Source organism: Monodon monoceros, unplaced genomic scaffold (genome assembly GCF_005190385.1).
Source record: "Monodon monoceros isolate NGI ecotype Baffin Bay Population unplaced genomic scaffold, NGI_Narwhal_1 Super_Scaffold_21, whole genome shotgun sequence".
Lineage (NCBI taxonomy): Eukaryota > Metazoa > Chordata > Mammalia > Artiodactyla > Monodontidae > Monodon > Monodon monoceros.
The window spans coordinates 6,537,076-6,557,288 of NW_021703778.1; the positions used below are offsets into that span (position 1 = coordinate 6,537,076).

Here is a 20,213-nt window from a genome sequence, read left to right on the forward strand (position 1 = left end):
AAAAACTGTCTTCCATGAGACCAGTCCCTGGTGCCAAAAATGTTGGGGACCGCTGAGCTAAAGCATTGGATGGCAGAATACGGAACTGAAAAATCTTGGCAAGCTAAAACTATTGGCCAAATCTGAAGAGATTATAAACCTTGAAAACATAGGTTGAAAACAAAAATATAAGAGCTAGAATGTAGAGAGATTAGGCACACTGGTTACACTCAGAAGAGACTTAGAAACCTCAGCAGACGATAAACTCAATATGAATTGATACGGAGACGTGGTTTACCCTCAAATTAAAACCTTTTTATGCTTCAGTGATATAAAGAGTCCAAAGCAGAGGGTGTCCATCCTACTTATCTTCTCCTGTCAGTGTGCTCATGGGGTATCATCTTTTCTTTGGTATCGCATGTTGTATCCCTAAGAAAGATAGGAAGCCAACTGAAAACATTTCCATAGGAGATTTCACATGGAAATGGAATTAGATTTATTCTGTGACATTCAAGATTGCAGAACTAGGTAGGAGCATTAAGGACCAGATGATACAGGAGGACCAATTTTAGCAAAAAGTATTCTAATAGTTGTATCTACAAATTGAATGGGCTTATTGTTGAACATCTCCAGAGGATGTCCGAGCAGATGTCATGGGTGTTGTGAGGGACATTATGCATTAGGTCAGGGGTTAAACTAAATGACTCGAAGACTCTGTCCATGTCCAAGGGTCTATGAATTTAAATGCAAAAATGTGCTGCAATGTGGCTAATCTTTCAGGGAAAATTGAGAGATGACTATAAAAATGACTTTTTGAGCACAAAATATATCATCTTATGGTTTTCCTTTGCAGATGGCATCTTACTTTGGATATACAATTGCAGTATCAGATGTTAACAATGATGGGTAAGTTTGTAAGAACTTCCTCACTCACCAGATATTACATTCGTCCTTAAAGATGTTATATTTTTTCCTTCATGAAATAGATCCTTCCATACTTCCTCAACAAGATCAAGGCGCTCTTGTTTTAACTTTTTTTTTAGTCCAGGGCAAAAGGATACATCTACTAAAAAATTCTCTATCATCCCTTCTTATGTCTTTACCACATCTGCCACTTCTAAGAAAGGACTATTTTACTTAGTTTTATCTTTGATTTTATGAACTAAATAGTCCTTGGCCATTTGACTTCCATAGCCATTGAAGAATCTGCTCATCTGCCTTCACCCTTTAGCACATGATATTCATAAAACATTTGCACATAAATATTTTTTCTCCTGACAGTGCTTTAACAAACATACTAGTGACCCCCATGCAGAAGATGAAATAATAATATTATTTTTTTCAGTTTATGGCAGTAAATTATAGTTGAGCTTGGATCAAACAGCATGATAAACTGTGGTTGTATTTAAGTTATTACTTCAAAGAAAATTGTTATTAAGCAACTCTCTGATCCACGAAAAGCACCTGACAGATAAGACAAATGATTAAATAAGAAAACCAAAAAATTGAGATGAACTGATCATTCGTCCAATAGATATTGCTGGAGCACCTACCATATGCCAGGCATTGTTCTTGGGTGCCCAGAATGTAGCAGTGATTAAGGAAGAATAGGGCTCTGCTTTCATGGAGCTCACATTTCGGTAAGAAGCAAATATCTGAAAAATCTGAACTATGTTCCCTTATCTGGGCTACATCATGGATAGACATTAGCTATGACCTCTACATAGCTAGAAATGAACTTTATTTATTATGCGGTACCGTATGATTGGAGATAAATTTGCTAACTTTTGTACCTTTTGGAAAATAGCTTATTATTCTTTCATTCAACATATATTTCTTGAGCATCTTCTACACACTAGCACTGTTCTAGGTGCTGGGATACAGCAGAGAACAAAACCGAAACCCGCACCCTCATAAAGGTTATACGGTAGTTCGGGTGGGAGCTACAGACAAAAAAATAAATAAGTCAGATAAAGATTATGTTAGATGGTGATGAGCACTACGCAGGAAAAAAACAAAAACAGAAGGCCGGAAGCAATCAAGATGTCCTTTAGTAGGTAAATGTGTAAGTATTCTGCGGCCCATCCAGACAATGGAATATTATTCAGTGCTAAAAAGAAATGAGCTATCAAGCCATGGAAAGACATAGAAGAACCTTAAATGCTATTACTAAGTGAAAGAAGCCAGTATGAAGAAGCTTCATACTATATGAATCCACTAGATGACATTCTGGAAAAGACAAAACTATGGAGACAGTAAAAAGATCAGTGGTTGCCAGGTGTTAATGGTGAAAAGAGGGATGAATTAGGTGGAGCACAAAGGCTTTGTAGGGCAGTGAAAGTACTCTGTATGATACTGCAAGGGTGGATTCATGTCATCATACATCTTTCTAAACCCACAGAATGTACACCAGCAAGAGGGAACCCTAATGTAATCTGTGGACTTTGGGTGATGATGATATGTCCATGTAGGTTCATCAGTTTTAACAAATGTACCACCTGGTGCAGGATGTTCACAGTCGGGGAGGCCTTGCTTGTGGCAGGGGGTATACAGGAGCTGTCTGTACTTTCTGTGCAATTTTGCTTTGAGCCTAAAACTGCTCTAAAAAATAAAGTCTATCAATGAAACTTAAAAAAAAACAGAACGGGGATAGAAAAAAATTGGGAGGGATGCAATTTTTATTCAGGTAAACAGGGAAGGCCTGGGTATTAGGTTAGGTGAGGGAGCAAAACACTATATGGGGAAGAGTGTCCAAATTCCCAGTGGAGCGGGGAGCTGCTGGCATAGTCAAGGAATATCAAAGAGGCTTGGAGAGAGAGTCTGTGAGCCGCTTTACATAGCACCACATGGACTCTGCCATGGATAGAATGAGTCTGTTTCCAAGAAGGACACATCATCTTGAAAACCCCTGGAGGAGTCTAAGCAAGGGACTGGCCTGCACCCACTTTGGTTTTAGCAGCCATGCTCTGTTCATTGGGTCTCCATGGAGTGAGGCCTTCTGGGAGCCCACTGCCATAAGCCAGGCGAGGCGGGACAGTGGCTTGGACCAGAGCAGCGGCAGGAAGCGTAGAACTGGTTGCACTCTGGGTCTATTTTGAAGAACGCACATCTTGTCCTGGATAAGATCTTATCCTGCAGATGACTGAAAGTGAAGTTGCTTTAATCTTCGGCTGTCTGAATTGTGGAAAGGAAGTAACAGCTAGGACCGCCACTCAAAATGAGCAACCTGGATGGACTGTATCTGTTATCAGAGCCTTTTAGTCATTTAGAAAGAAAATGGTGGAGGAAGAACCTGAGGTCCAAAACATGGCGTACTGTCCAGATACAGGAAGCCCATTCTTTAGTGAAAACAAAAAGTCCGACACTGACCCTTGGGATAAGTTAGACCCATTTCCCTCAACAGATAACAACACAACACGCATGAGGGCTTCTCTCCTGGGAGCCAGGCAGCATTTTTTAGGGCACAGATCACCCAGTGTGTTTCGTTCTGTAGTTCACTCCCTTTTCAATCCTTTCAGCTTTCCCCCCCAGTGTCACAATATGCCCTGCAGGGCACCATGTCCTTCCTGAAAACACATTCATTCTAGTCTAAAGTTTTGTGACAACGTTTATAGGACTTTTTTTTTTTTTTTTGCCACATTAAGAAAAAGAAAAGAAAACTTGTGAAAAAAGGACCTCATTGGTTTCAAACACAGGAATTTTCCAGTAATGATTTGTTCTTTCTTGATGTTCTTAAAAATTGCTATGCACATCATTTCTTTTTATTGGGTAGTATATTCTGAATTCTTTAGACTGCGTTGAAAAATACATCTATTATCTTAATATTGTCATTCTTAAAGAAAAAAGTACCTATAGATTCTCAGTCTGTATATTGTTTGCTGCTCTAATTACTTAGATGCAACGTACATTCATGTTCCTATAATCAATGAGTGTGCTCTGGAAGCCACTGAGAACATTGCATCCCAAATAAAGATAGAGAACTCACGTGAAGTCTGAGATTACAATAATGCATATATAACTTGGCATCATTTTTGCAGCATCTGTTTTTCTAGAACAATCACTTGATATTGTTGGCTTTCAGATAGACACAAATAGGGAAAACATGGCATCTTGCGTTTCTAGGTTTATACTTGATCCCAGGACGGGGGCCTGAAAACCACTAATTACTGTGACAGCCTGTGTCCTCACCTCCTGGGGTGGATATTCACCCCCAGGGAAGGTACAAAACAAGCCATCAGGGCAGAGACATAAACCTGTAATCCCTCAGAAATCTTAGCAGAATGAGGAAAAAAAAGGCAGTAAATCATGCGTCAGTGACTTTTCCTAAGCTCCTGTGATGGCTCCATGTCAGGACACGTGTGGCCTTGTTTTGAGAAAGAGTGCTTTTGTCATTCTCAGTTTCTGACAAGATTTCTATCAGGGACCCTAAGGCTAGAATGGGATTTGCAGCAAACACAAATCTCTATCTCAAATAAAGTTTTCCTGGATATAAACCTCAGTTGGTTGGCAGTTTCAAATGCAGAAATCTTGATTCTCCATTGAAACAATTGAAGAACTTAACATGCTATTAAGCAATCACATTTTATCTTTATCGTGAATGATTAGCAGACAGTGTTTTTATTTCTCTCAAAGTACCTTTATGTGTAATAAGTCTAATAGCACAGGACAATCTGTACTACAATCCAATGAAACTACCTAAAATTCACCAATGAGGAAACTGAGACACAAAAGTTAAGTGAATTGCCCAAGAGCACACACTAAGTAGGGGAAGGTCTTGATTAGTTCACAGAACTTTTGCTGACTTACCTTATAAATTTTTTGTTCACTTATATACAGAGAACTCTTTACTAAGCTCTATAAAATACCTAGTAGGAAAGCATATATATAATTTCAGTCTTCAAGGGTTTAAAATCTGTAAGAATTAAGAATTTTTAATCTAGTAAGTGAGTACAATGACGGACATGCCTCTCACTTACTTTTAAAAATTGGGAAACATAAATTAGTACACTTGTCACTGAAGAAGCCCAATAATAACCTGTGAAATAGTTTTAAAATTAAAAACTGTGTATATTTAAGGTGGACAACATGTTTTGATATACATATACATAGTGAGATGATGACTGCATTCAATCTAATTAACATCTCCATCTATGTGATTCATCTGTATCATCCAACTGGGTGGTCCATCCATCACATAGTTACTGTGTGTGGGGGGGGTATCTGTATAGTAAGAGCACCTAAGATCTATGCTTTTAGCAAATTTCCAGTATACAATATAGTATTATTAACTATAGCCACTGTGCTGTACACTGGACCTCTAGAACTTATACATCCTACATAGCTGCAACTTTGTACTTTTTGACTAATATCTCCCCATTTCCCCAATCTCTCCACCCGTGGTAAGCACCACTCTACTTGTGTGAATTTCACTTTATAGATTCCACATATATATGCACATATAGACCTATCTATATTCATATTCATGTAAAAACATACAGATATTGTCTATAACATGTATACAGATATACATATACATACACATATAGAATACACATGGATTTCAATGACCTTAAATAAGGGTTGGGGTAGAAGAATAGCATATACATGTGTTTAAGTTTTTACTCTGTTTTGCTCGTTGATAAGAATCTGTTTATTAAGTGTGCATTTTATTAATTTCCATTATTCTTATAAACAAGCTCACACTTCCACTTTATAAAAATATAAAACCATAATTTCAGTTATTTTCACCCAAAGAACTTTAAGATTGTCTTTGATGATGCTAAAAACAACTGACTGATAAAAAATTCAGTTATGAATGGTTTTTAGCATCATGGCATATAAGAAAAATCAGTTTGTTTGATTATATTCAAAGTAGCCATACTAGGCTGCTGCATTTGACCAAGTCATTAGTTTAACTCATAAATAATTTTAGAGAGTCTATAACTCCAATTTTTAAAAAATTCACAAAGCCCTTTCTAGCTTTCCCAGCATTTATCAGTGATTAAGGAATTATAAGTGAGCATTAATCAGCAGAGTTTCATAACAGAATTGAGATTTAATTCCTTTTCTTTACCCAATTTCTAATTTTCCAATAGTTTTTTTTTTTTTTTTTTTTTTTTTTTTTTTAATAGCCTGAATCTTTCAAGTCTTGGACCTGAGTGGATGTTGTACAGTGACTCAGAATAGGATTGAGAGCATCACTCATCTAGTTGATCATTCATGGTTCAGAAGTTAGGACTCACATTTTGTGGAACTGAACCGGACTTCCCTCTCTCCATCCGAGAGAGAACTAAGTACTACTGTACGTGAGACTACCTAGTGAAGTTTCTTTCACAGTGTATGTCATCCTCTCTATCCACTGTGCAACTAAAGCGAAGTCCCTACAAATGCTCCAAAACCCACCATCAGGGAAAAAAAAAAAGACAGTGTCATTAAGTAATGTGACCAAATAAATAAACTGGTGGGGATTTCCCCAATATTTTTTTATTTTAAAAAATCTCCAGGTGTTACGAGTGGACTGCAAAAGTTCAGACCAAACAGTTAACGTGCATGCTGGTTGGTGGTTGATCTTGTCAAGCCTGTGACTATTTTGTAAAACATAAACAAGCTGGTGAAATTAACTTCAGTTATCTTAAGATAGCCAGAACTACAAAATCTTTCACTGTAAACTCTGTTAGGAATTTCTGGACAAATTTAACAGCAAAGGGAGATAAGTATTTTCCTCTTGAACCTAAACAAGCAAATCTGTTTTTATATTTTCTTATGGCTTTTTGAAACAAAATATTCATACTATTTCAGAAATTAAAAGAATTACAGTTTAATCCATTGGATTGTTTTAGCCCCTGCAGGGCCAAAAGGAACTAAATTTAGAGAGAGTCTTAGCAGTTAGTTAACTTGAGAGCATTTTAGAGAAAATTTATTTGAAAGGAAGCAGCTTTGAGTAACTGTGTTTTGGTGCTAGATTTACTCCAAGTGGGTTCTCTCATAGAAGAGAAATCATGATTCAATTAAGTAGAAAATCTAGAAAATTAAAACATAAAGAAATTGCAAATTAAACTGATTTCTGTAACATAAATGATAAGCTATATTTGTTCTCACCTATCATAAAACAATTATATTGATTAGATATCAATTCTAGTATACAGCCTCCTAACCTGCATTCTGCAAATCAGTCACAGGCATTAGCATGCACTATGGACTATTGTGAAAAAAGAAGAAACAGAGAAGTTTATATGTTAAATCAACATATTAAACACCATTTGGCTGTAGAAAACTTGAATTCAGATTCTTCATAATGAATATTCTCACTGATGGGTTCCCTCATCCCCCCTCTCTGTTTATCACTATATTTATGCTTTGCTCTTCAGGGAAATATTTATAATGTTTTATCTCAAAGAACATGTGAAAGAATGAGAACCTGCACCTTGCATTGTATAATTAGAGTGGACATAATACTTTTTTAGACATAAGAAAGAGACACAAATAAAACCTGGTGAATGCTACACAGAGATGTAAAGAAAACTGTGCTCAAATATTGGACATTTCAGATAAGATGAAATTTAGTGTGTATATCCTACTTTTATAAAATGCCTTTACATAATAACTTAGATCTCATCCAAACTACCAACATGACACAAACAGAAAAGATGGTTTTTAGTGAAAACCTCATCATAAATATTGATTCATCATTATTCTTTCTTGAGATTACATGTATATGTATAAAATATGATATACTTTATATATATTATATATTCTTAGAATAGCACCCAGTCTGTTACACAACTACTTTTTCGGAAGCTCAGTAAAGAACGTCTTTACTAAAAAATATTTTTAAAACTTTAAACTTGAATTGGGTATATTCTAAAAAAGGATATGACAAGTAAATTTTGAAATAGCCTAATAGCACGCATGGCCTACCGCAACGGTCTTTCAATGAGTTTTTGGCCCTGTGGGATCGTAATCAGAAATACATTTAACATTGCAACCCACTACGCACACACAACTGAAACAAAAGGTTTCATGGAACAGTATTCACTCTTAGTATGTGTAATGCATTGACTCATATTTTCTATTGTATTCTATTTCATTTTTTATAATTGCTTGTCAAGACCCATTAAATTGATTTCACAATCCACTAATGAGTTGCAAATCAAGATTTAAAAAGACCAGCCTAGACAATAATATATATTGTGACTCTTAAGTGGTACTGCTAACATAAAATATTATTGACACTAAATGCAAAATATTGCACAAGGCACATTGAATCAATTGAATCCAAGACAGTTATTGTCTCTCAGCTTTATGAGAACACAATTATAAATTAAGAACAAATGTCTTTCTCCTTTTTTGGCATTTAGAGCATTTTAGAAGCCTTACACTTAAATATCTAGGGAAATCTATTTCTACGAAAATAAATCAACCTTGTGATAATAGTCCAAGAATCCAAAGATCCCATGGATGTGCTAATCTTTCACAAGCATAGGTCTTTGCATTTCTAGAACTCCAAAATGGCCCTGCTCAATCTCTGCACTAGAGAACCAGTGGTTTTAGACGTCTTTGAACTACAAGGCAGCAACACACACAATTAGGTGTTTAACAAATGTCTCTTCATACTGACAATAATCATAACAGTAAGAGAGGCAACCAGGTTCCTCCAGGGCAAAGCCTGAGGCCTGGAGCAGCCCCAATCCCTGCCTTACTCTTGGCCTAGATAGAGCACAGAAGCACGGCAAGTAAATGCATTTGGAACATTTTTTTTAAGATTTTTTTTTTTTTTGATGCGGACCATTTTTAAAGTCTTTACTGAATTTGTTACAATATTGCTTCTGTTTTATCTTTTGGTTTTTTGGCCATGAGGCATGTGGGATCTTAGCTCTCCGACCAAGGATCGAACCCTCACCCCCTGCACTGGAAGGCAAAATCTTAACCACTGGACCACCAGGGATGTCCCCATTTGGAACATTTTTAAGAAAACGTTTTACCTAAGTGTGTAGCAATCCAATTGCTATCTCTTTCTTGAAATTTTTTCAGCCTGAAAAATTATCTACTGGTTGTCTGCTATAATATCTACATCTACAAAGAAAAACTATAAATTCACATTTGGGAGGAAAATTTTGTTTTCTAGCTTTCTAGCCAGTATGAGAACCTTCTCTGGCCTCTGTTTTATTTGAATGGAGGTAACAAGAGAAAAGAGGAGGACAGACTTTATTTTAAACTTTATTACTGCAAGAAAACTTCATAATATAAATGTAGAGTTAACTAAATTGTAGACAAATTCTCATCCACGTTTAGAAAAACCTATTTTGGTCTTTCTGATACGTTTTACTTGTACATTTTCTGGAAATGCACCAAAGAGCTGAAAAGGGTGAAATAGCTGTGGTTTTCTTAAAGTAGTAATTTTTAGCATAGCTAAAAAGTTCAGTGTGATAATTTAACAACTCTTATTTTCTTACAGCATTCTATTCCGTAGACATAACAAAGCAATGAAAGAAATATGACAGTTGTAAGATATCCCTTGGAAAAGGAAATATACCAGTGGAAATGTACTAATCTAGTTGATTAGAAATCTACCCAACAGCATCTCATGTCTGTGCTGACCTCCTTCTTCGTTCCCTGCAGAATGGATGACATATTGATCGGGGCACCTCTCTTTATGGAACGTGAATTTGAGAGCAACCCCAGAGAAGTAGGGCAAGTTTACCTGTACTTGCAAGTGAACGTGCTGGTCTTCAGAAATCCGCAGATCCTCGCAGGCACTGACGTTTTCGGGAGATTCGGTAGTGCTTTGGCACATTTAGGAGACCTGAACCAAGATGGATACAATGGTAATTTACACCAATGCATGGAAATTACTTATGTGCCACAGTCTCATGTTACTGTTGCATGACGGAAACAAGAGACTTCACAGTGGTGTGTGTGGTACAGTTCTTCTGATTGGTCTTTAATAAACTATCCAAAATCAAGGCAATTTAAACTTTAGCTTTGGCTAATATAGATGCTACATGGAAATTTTCTCATGTTGATTTAGGGTGTCATATGACAGCTCTAAACAAACAGCAATTATTTTTAAAATTGACGTATAGATTTATGACCTGAAGAGAGCTAGAGAATGTACTATATGTACAGAGTCAAAACAAATAAATACATGTTGATATATTAGCAAGTGTATTGCCTTCTGAGTAACTCATATGGCTTACATACAGGTTATGCTGAATTGTAATTGATCTCTCAACTTCAGCTTAAAGGCACCTTCAATGTTCGTTGTTAAGCAGTGTTAAATTCTTAGTTTAGGTTTGTGGTTCTTTAAGTTAGGAATTTATGAAGGCCTTCTAAGTACCCTCTCCTCAGAAAAACCTGCCAGCTCACACAAAATTTTGCATACATTTTCAGGACCTTTAAGTTAAGAACCAAGGTAGACTGGGTTTCTTGAAGTTCCAGGGAGTAATAGGAATTTGCTCCAACAAAATAGCCTAGAGAGTATTCCCATCAAATCAAAGTATTCATTAATACCTTCAGCAACTGGTCACGTACTTTTACGATTTCCTTGAAAAAACACGTCTCAGCAGTGTATAGTTAGTAGCTTTTAAAGTACCATAAGACATAAATGCATACTAAAGGCTCATGGTTCCAGGGAAACATTTTAAAAAAGAGACAAGTTCATCTTTAACTGATTTGTTGCTTTCAAAAACTGCCCTATCCCTGAGCACCAAATGAAATAAATAACGCTAAATTATCTGTGTAGTCATCTTTTTCATCATCTCTTCTATTTGTCTTTTCTCTCAAGCCCTTAATGATACTTTTAAGAGCTAAGAGAAACATTTCTAACAACCTAAGAGGGGTTTTGCCTCTCTGAGCCTTGGTGTCCTTAAAATGATGCCAAAATGAGATGTAACCAGGGGACAGATATAAATTCACTGACTCGGAGGATGTGAAGAAAGTACCCCTTTCCACCTACCATATGACAATATCTTTATTTTCCACAACGATCTGAGTTTTTTGATAGTTTATCCTCACCTGTTAAGTGAAAGTGGATTTATGATCCTTGTTATGTAGTGAAAATCAGTTTACAATTCATTCAGTCTTATCAGACTTAGGAACAACTACAAATGGATGAATGACAAAATGAGGACACATACCATCGTCCGCAGCTCGGGCTGTTGTGTTACTGTGCTATTGGCGCTCTTTTTCATGTAAACCTCTTCAGTTAGGTGTACTGTTTAGAGCAACCCTGATGAACACAACATATGGAAGGTAGCTTTCATTCACTGCTATGTTTAACAGGGAGACAGGCGATAGGGTTCTCTCTCGGTTTCCCAGAGTCCTCAACGACTATGAAACGGGTCTTGCCTACATCATGGGATGATATAATCATTCAAGGATATAATATTTGTGAAAGAGGTTATTTCTTTTTTTTTTTTTGCGGTACGTGGGCCTCTCACTGTTGTGGCCTCTCCCATTGCGGAGCACAGGCTCCGGACGCGCAGGCTCAGCGGCCATGGCTCACGGGCCCAGCCGCTCCGCGGCATGTGGGATCTTCCCAGACCGGGGCACGAACCCGTGTCCCCTGCATCGGCAGGCGGACTCTCAACCACTGCGCCACCAGGGAAGCCCTGTTTATTTCTTTTAACAAGAAACTCTTAAGTACTCTGCAAAGGTGCCTCATCTGGTCCAGCCAGCCCATTAATCTGACCCAGCTCTTCCCTATTACTCACTACGCTCCCACGTAGATCACCTTCTGGCTGCTCTTCAGGTGGGCCAAGCTCCTTGCATCCTTGGGCCTTTGCACAGTCATTCTTTCTGCCTGGAATGCTCTTCCTTCTGATTCCACATGGTCAGTTCCATCCTGTCCCCAGATTTCAGTTTCAAGATCAGCCTTAGAGACACCTTTTCTGACCACTTCATCTAAAATAACAATCCGATCACTCTCCATCGCACCAATATTTTTAAGATTCTCTGCATAGCATTTGTCACTTTCTATCTTTTCTTGATTATTTCTTTATTCAACTTGTCTCTTCCCTGCACCAGAATATAACCTTTTGAAAAGCAGTGTCTGGTTCGCCGTTGAAGCCACTGTGCCCAACACATTATAGGCACTCAATAAATATTTCTTGGATGGATGAAAGACAACAAATAATTTCCTCTTGTTGCAGTACTACAGAGTTTCATGGAAAACTTAAGAAGCCCTTTGGGCTGTTTGGTACTGCTCTTCAATTGTACTTATTTCTCTTTCTAAAATACTCTTCTTTATTGAAAAATTGTGTGTCTCTGTTTGTAGACATTGCCATCGGTGCGCCCTTTGCAGGCAAGGACCAAAGAGGCAAAGTGCTCATTTACAACGGTAACAAGAATGGCTTAAACGCCAAGGCTTCCCAAATTCTGCAGGGAGTGTGGGCCTCACAGGCTGTCCCTTCTGGATTCGGCTTTACTTTAAGAGGAGATTCTGACATAGACAAGAATGATTACCCAGGTAAGTCCTTCTTTCTTTTCCTACAACAGAGTCTGCTTCCTAGAAAGAGCTATTCTCTGGACGATGCATCGTGTTTAAGCAGTTCTCTTGTACAGGTTAAGGCCAAGCTTGCCCATCACACGGGTTCTTTGGATACCATTCCAAAGCAACTTTCATGAGACTCTGAAGACAGACAAAACAAACACTCCTTTTCCTGTCAAGAGAGGAAGTTAAAAAAGCAAGACGGCTTTTTAAAAACTGCATTGGACATAAAACTTAGCAACTTTGCAACAAAAGTTTGTTATTTGAAACTCCTCAGTAATCTGGTCTCCATTGACAAGGACAGCCTACATCAGATAACTTTTCAGAGCAATCAATTTTAACCCCATAATTCCCTGTTGAGTTCACAGCTCCTATGAATTGACTTACGCACCTCAGCATTTCTGTCATAAGCTCATGGTTTTGGAACATAAATAGTTTCCAGCCACGTCTGGGGGTTTTCCGAAGATAGAATGACTATTAAAGCAAAGCATAAAGAACTGGTTTGTGATACAGATCATTACCAATTTTTGAATGCTTAATTCACAGTGAGGATTCAGTGGAGATCCATACAGCCCAGTGAGATAATTCATGTTTTATGTACGCTGTATGAAAATACAGATTTGTCTTAAAGGATTGTTTCAATAGTCGGGGTTGTTAACAGACAACATTAGACTTCTTGGTTTTGTGGTTCAATTTTCCCTTTTATGTTGGTTATTTTAAGATGGTTTCAAGAAATAGTTAGAAATCATTAATAGTTCACTGACAGCTTCAACCCTTTATTGAGACCTTGTCTCTTTCCATCAGCCCTCCCCTAATTGAGTATTTTCCATATGTAGAGCATTTGCTGGTTTGGGTCATCACTCCAATAAGCTGACTGCCTAAATATACATCACTAATTTCAATCCTTTGACTTTCTCTTCCCCTCCAGGATTAGGCAAAAAGGATACTGCAACATATTCTTATAAATTTGCCAGGAATTTTCAATGGCACTAACATAGACGTTGTAGTGGGCTCGAAGCGGATTTAGAATTATATTGTATATGAATGGGTCCTCCTTGTGGCAATTGCAAGAGCATCTAGTGAAATTCATTTTCTTGGGTTATATTATACTAGCCTAATCAATGATTGGTTAGGTTTTCTTTTGGGGAGGGGAGTCTCATACATAATATATTCACTTTTAAATAATCCAAAACTTAGATCCCCTATGTGATTTCTTCCCAAACTACGTCAGGATGATTAATGAAATTCAATTCCTGGGTCACAATTTTAAAGAAACAGTTATTTTATTTTATTTTTTAAATTTATTTTTTTAATTTTTGGCTGTGTTGGGTCTTCATCGCTGCACGGGCTTTCTCTAGTTGAGGCTAGCAGGGGCTACTCTTTGTTGTGGTGCACGGGCTTCTCGTTGCGGTGGCTTCTCTTGTTGCAGAGCACAGGTTCTAGGCACGTGGGCTTCAGTAGTTGTGGCACGTGGGCTCAGTAGTTATGGCTCGTAGGCTGTAGAGCGCAGGCTTAGTAGTTGTGGCGCACGGGCTTAGTTGCTCCGCGGCATGTGGGATCTTCCCAGACCAGGGATCGAACCCGTGTCCCCTGCATTGGCAGATGGATTCCCAACCACTGTGCCACCAGGGAAGTCCTGAGAAACAGTTATTTTAGAAAGTTATTGCTATTCCTTATGCCCTTCATAGTCTTCCCTTAGTACCAGGGAACTGACAGAGAATGGCCATGCCTTCCACAAGGTGAGGGAAATATAGGATGTATCAATCACATAGTCAAGTCTAGTGATTTCCTTTGAAGTCTTCTAAATAAGGGCCAGGAAGGAGAGAAACATGAAACAACTTTTCTCTCAAAGAATATTCCCTCCAGGGAGGGGGGTAAACGAGTGAGACAGAGAACAGAGGAAGTAAGTACAGTGTCAGTAATTGGTCATCTCTTAACTACATCTTTTTCAGCCCTTCTTAACAATCAGAAAAGAGTCATTTGAGGCCATTCACTAGTCAATAACTTTATCCACTGAGGCTGATTCACTTTACAGTAATGAATGACGTTAATGCAGTGTATCCACCTGTGTGAAGAGTAAATGCTCTTTACTAAGACAGGACCGTTATGACACTTAGTTGATTTCTTAACCTCAAGATAGCCTTGAGGCTTTCAGAGTTCATCAGTGCATCTTAGACAGTAGACCTGAGTTCTGGTCCCAGTTCTGCCTCTCAGATATAGGTGTCTTGTGCTTCATGATCGTGCAACATTTCCCCTCATCCTCATTTTCTTGCAAAAAGAGCGCCATTCAAAGAAGCCTTTTAATCTTGATACCAAGTCCCAGGGACTTAATGCGAGGAAAACTGCCTTATGGGCAGGTGACTAGATCCTACTAGCTAGTGTAGCAGATTTGAAATTTGCGGGCATAATTCAGGAATTAGACGTGGAACTTTCCTCATTTTTCTATAAGCGAATCCCATTTAGCTCTCAAGCCTCCATTTCTCCTATGGTGGAAAACCTCAATCTTGCAGTCACTTCTAGATTCAGATTTAATGTCACTTGGGTAAGTATTCATTTGGATTCAAGACTCCCTCTTTCCTCCCTCTGCAGCAACTCTCCCAAGGAATGGAGTAGCAAAGGGGATGCCTTTTGTCCAGGGACGGAGAAAGGGGTGCTGGACCAAGCACGTCATCTGTACTTGTTGGCCTCTGGCTGAAGGATAGCTCAGTCTCTCATGGTCTCTGACATGTTGCTCAAGCTTCGGTGATTAATCCAATGGTCTGCGTAATGGCCACTGCTCAAAAGTTCCACACGTCCTGGGTCCTCCCTGTTCTATTTTGGCCTCTTCTGGTTGACTCTCAGCAAATGCTTCTGTGCCACGATTGGGACTCGCAGGTTGGGGTCTTCAGGTCTCTGAGATTGCCTTTAATGCTTATCCTAGATTATTCCTTTAGCCATTGCTAATTTTCCACCTAGGCATCTGTTACTCCAGCACCTAAGAGGGTTGCAGTCTTCCTGGGTTTTTCTTAAGAAGTAGCAAAAGCCCTCTTTTCCCCCAAAGGTTATTGGGTGGCATGCTTTCTAGACTCCATAGTTCATTTTGTAAACTCTGAGTTCTCCTCCTCTGTGGTCTCTCTTATGATTTTCCAAACCAGCTCTTTCTGGAACTTAAAAAGAAATACAATTTTCTTTCCCTCTGGGGTCCTGCTCCTTCAAATCAAAAGAAATCTGTCTTCAGACTATGGTCCCGTCCATGAGTTTCGAAATCCATTCAACAAATTGAATGCCTTCTTCTAGGATGTATCTAGTCATCCCTGTTAAGCAATGGTTCTCAATCTTGGCTACACATCAGAATCATTTAGGGGAACTTTTAAAAGTGCTTATGCGCAGGTCACCCTCCAGACCAGTTAATTCAAACTCTCTGGGGGGTAAAACTCAGACCACAGTAATGTGTTTAAGTGACCTGGGTCGTTCCAGTGTACAACCAAGCAGGGAACTAATGATCTCGAGCAAGGTTTCCCCCACTTTAATGAACATCTCGATCACCTGGTCATCTTGTTCAAATGCAGATCATGGCTCTGTAGGTCAGGTGGGTGGGAAAGACCCCTCATTTCCAGAAGTTCCCTGGTGACACCATCCCTGCTGGTCTTCACACCACATCCTGAGTAGAAAGCTCCGAGACAGTGTGCATACCAGTTGCCCATTGTGCCTATTAATAAAGGCTGAATGCATGGCACCCCCTCAGATATTCTGATTTCCCAGGTTTGGAATGGGGTTCAGGGATTTGTATGTTTACCCAGGACCCTACTTTGAGAAACACTGCCCTAGAGTCCTTTTGCCTGGCTCCCGTGCTCACAGCAGACAGATGCGCGAAGTTCTGTTTTGGCAAGAACCTATTAGCTGAGCTCTGGCATTTCATTTATTCTTCGCCCGGCCGTCAAACCAACCTGAAGCTCTTTTCTCCAGACTGCCTCTGTGTAGTGATGCTAGGGTATACCACCTGCTCTTGCCTCATCTGGCGATGTTAAGAAAGTCCCATTGAAACTATTCAGTTTTTCTTGCACTGCCCTACATTTCCTGGAAGTTATCTTTGCATCGAAAACAATGCCTCACTTACTTTTCATTTAAAATATATTATCACATTTGTTAGGAATTGACCCACTTAACCTGGCTTAAGCCATAAAAGGAGCTACTTACATGAAGGCTACAGAAGTAACTCAAGGGAACCTGAGGACAGGGATTCTGCCAGACCTTGGAAGGGACTGACTGGGATCTAAGACTGTCAGGACTTCCTTTTTCTGGTCTCTCTCTCTACGCATCTGCTTTTCTCTCGCAGCAGACTGTATTCCTCTGAGCACACGGTGCTGTTTCAGCGCCAGCACTTGCACGTTTCAGTTGTACTCGCTCACAAAGAGACTGTGTATAATTTATCTCAGTCCTAAGTCCCGGGGAAGGAAAGCTCATAGGCTCCGACGCAAAGGGTGAGTGACGTTTGCCAAAGAAAGTCGGAGTTGACTTGTGGGCTGTGCAGGTATCCCAAGAGATACCCATTATGACTCGCCTATCAAACAAAACAAAGTGGCCCTAGGAAATAAGCATTGTGGCAAGAAGTGAAGAAAGTACTTTAAAAGAAAAAGTTGTATTTTTAAATGAAGGAATAAAAATGGTTTTTAAACTGCTCATCAGAAATTTTATATTTGTCCCTTTAGTTTCAAGGTCTAAAAGAAAAATAAGAAATTCCTTCCTTCATTTAAAAAATATGTAGTAGTATTTACTATGTGCCAGACACTGTGCTGTGACAAGGCAGACACAGTCACTGCCTTCCCAGAGCTAATATTCTAGGTGCGAAAGACAGACAGAGAATTATAACAAAGTATGAGCATTGTAATGTTTGTCTTTAAACGCAAGGCTTCTTTTGGAATATAATAATGTAACGCTTGAAAAAATTCAAGCATGTTGCTGAACACTATGTTTGTAAATTTTAAAAGTATATCATGAAGAAAATATTGCTGGACTTCAGAAATTTTGTAATTATTTGGCCCTAATTAAATGAATTAGCTGAGGAAAATACACAGTCTCTGTAAGCTCCATGTACAGGCACCTGCACAGCCCCTGACATACTTCCAGAACCGGAGCTAATTTCGTGACCCGGGCTGCAGCCAATGATGTACAGGTTGTGTCCCACCAGGGGCAGGTAGGGGGCAGGTTCACTTACCAGGTGGTTCCCTTCCCTTGGGATGAGCAGATGCACCTTTAAATTCACACACAGGCATGGTGTGGGCTCTCAGTGGCCCTGTTCCAGGTCCTCCATTCTAAATAGAACAGAAACAAAATTTCAAACCTTGTCACTTTATCTACCTGGTCACCTGCAGAATTCAGGAGAAAACAAACACAAAAGCCAATAACAGATTTGAAATTCTGAACTGAAATGCGTCAAACCACTCGGAGTTGTTATGGAGTGGAACACACTTGAAAAAGTGTGTGTATCCAAAGTGATGGCTTTTGATGGGGTTGTTTTTCCCATTCCTGAGGTAAACAATTTTCCCTCATTTTAGGTGCTTCCTCTGGTCCACACTGCCTGCCACTGACCCATTTCTGGGCAAGGCTGCTGTGAAACCTACCTATGATAATGGCGGGGCACACACATTGCCCCATTCGTTAGAGAGCAGCATGTACTCTTTACATGTTCTTGACACAAGCCCGCTGCCTTTCATGGGGAGAAAGACTAAGGTTGACCGTGATGTTTGATATATGTATTAATTGTGAATTACAGCTGTTTCATCCCCCCAGACTGACTAGGAATCAGATCACTTGGTACCTTGAAAATAATCAAAAGCACAGACATGCAAAGGTGGTTTGATGGACGTTTACCCTTTGTCACATGATCTGTTCTGCAAGTTACAGATGCTCTGTATTTGGGCAGGACCAGACACTTAGTCTTCTTGTCTTAGCAAAAGAAAAGAATGCTGGCAAAATCAGGCATGAGGCCAATTATATTGCTGACATTATTGCAATTACAGCATACTCCTGAGCATTAAGAGTCCAAAGCATGCCAGCCACTGCATAGAAGATAAATGTAGTTCATATTCCTTGGAATATTATTTCTGAATCTCTCTCCTATGTCCATAGGTACACTCACACTTATATGTGTGTGTGTGTGTGTGTGTGTGTGTGTGTACGTGTGTGGACACACACAGCAGGAGAATATATAGGGTAAATCTGGATGACACTCTACTTCTTTTTGGGAAACATCAAACCAATATCAATATAACCATATTAAAGTTGGCAGAGTGGCTGTGAAGGGGAAAGGAAATCAGACTGCCCGGGTTCAGATTCCCATCTGTCACTGATAAGCTGTATGGCAGTGGACAAGTTAATTGATTTCTCTGAGCTTCCAATTCCTTATCTGCTATTATGGGGCAAATAATAATCACTGGACTGTGTGTACTAGCACTTTCTAGGTTGGGAGAGGATTTTTACAAAATGTTGTAAAATGGCTTAGAATAGGAAAGAAAACCTGTTTGACTAACATAAACAGAATCAAAGCTACTTTACTTCCCAGACATGCTGGGCCACGTAAGATGTTGAAAAGCTGCATTCTAGGATTCTGGAGATGGATGGCGCAGGTTTGAAACTTGACTCCACTGCTTTCTAGCTGTGTAAGAGTAAGACAATTCCTTAACCTTTCTGAACTGCAATTTCCTTATCGGTAAATTCAAATAATAATATGTTGGTATAAAGATGAAACGAGATTGTTTATATAATATGAAATGAGGTGAGGTGTTTAATATGAGATTGTACAGAGCACAGTTTAATAAATGGTAGCTCTTCAATCAAGTCTTAAAACAAGACTATATTTTGGAGGTATTCTTTTTCTTAGTTGATATTATTACACTAGTTGATACTATTTTCTTTTGCTTATTCAATGTCCATGGTCCCCAATCTTAATTTACACTACTACCTTTGCTTCCCCTGCCCCTGACAAATAGGAATATGAGAATAAGAACATAACTACTGGGACTCTGCCAGGTTGAGAACCACTCATCAGATTCCTGTTTCTGGACCCTCACTAGAAGCTTCTGCCCGTATGATGAGGTTGCTGCCCTGCTATGATGTAATTCCACCACTCAGCCCATCCTACTTCTGCCCCTAAGTGGGAGATGAGGCATAAGGGACTTCTCCCGTATCTCACTACTGTGATCTACTGGGTACCAAAGATGGAGAATACTCTCTTCCCTCAGCCCCGTAGGCATTTAAGGATATTTCATTTCATATCAACTGGGGCCAAACTAGGGTGATGACGATGGCAGCTAAGAGGAAGGAACTGAGGAAATCATGTAACTAGGAAATAGGCAATGCTTGGTAATGACTGGCTCTAATGGAACGTGGAGGAGGTAGGAGTGGGGAGCAGTGATGGTGAAGATGACTCTGGAAGTTTGGTCCCAGGTACCCGAGAAAAGTAGAGTTTAATGGACCAACATGGGGAGTTTCAGCTCTAGAGACACAGAGGTTCTACCATAGAAATATTTGGAGTAATTTTCCTAACATCTAGCTTAACCACTCAGTAATTTTTTAGACTTTTTCCAATAAGTATTGTCGTCACACACATACATAAATAGCAGTCATAAGTACTTTCATTTCTGGCACCCAAATCCTCTTTTTCTAAAAGAAAAAAATACAGATGTGTTCAGGTTTCTGTGTTGGTGCTTTCTGGAAAACTAGGGTTGACCAGAGGAGTACCTCGCATACATTATTTGAGGGATAGCAT

At 39.2% G+C, this 20,213-nt stretch overlaps 1 protein-coding gene across 1 annotated transcript in view; it reads left to right on the top strand.

Annotated features, from left to right (window-relative positions):
* The window catches only part of ITGA8 (integrin subunit alpha 8), a 180,798-nt gene that overhangs the window by 47,362 nt on the left and 113,223 nt on the right, over window positions 1–20,213 (top strand). The window contains exons 11-13 of the mRNA XM_029236499.1: window positions 833–885; window positions 9,598–9,803; window positions 12,254–12,445. Of these exons, the coding sequence (XP_029092332.1) occupies window positions 833–885; window positions 9,598–9,803; window positions 12,254–12,445 (451 nt within the window). The remainder of the gene's footprint in view (window positions 1–832; window positions 886–9,597; window positions 9,804–12,253; window positions 12,446–20,213) is intronic.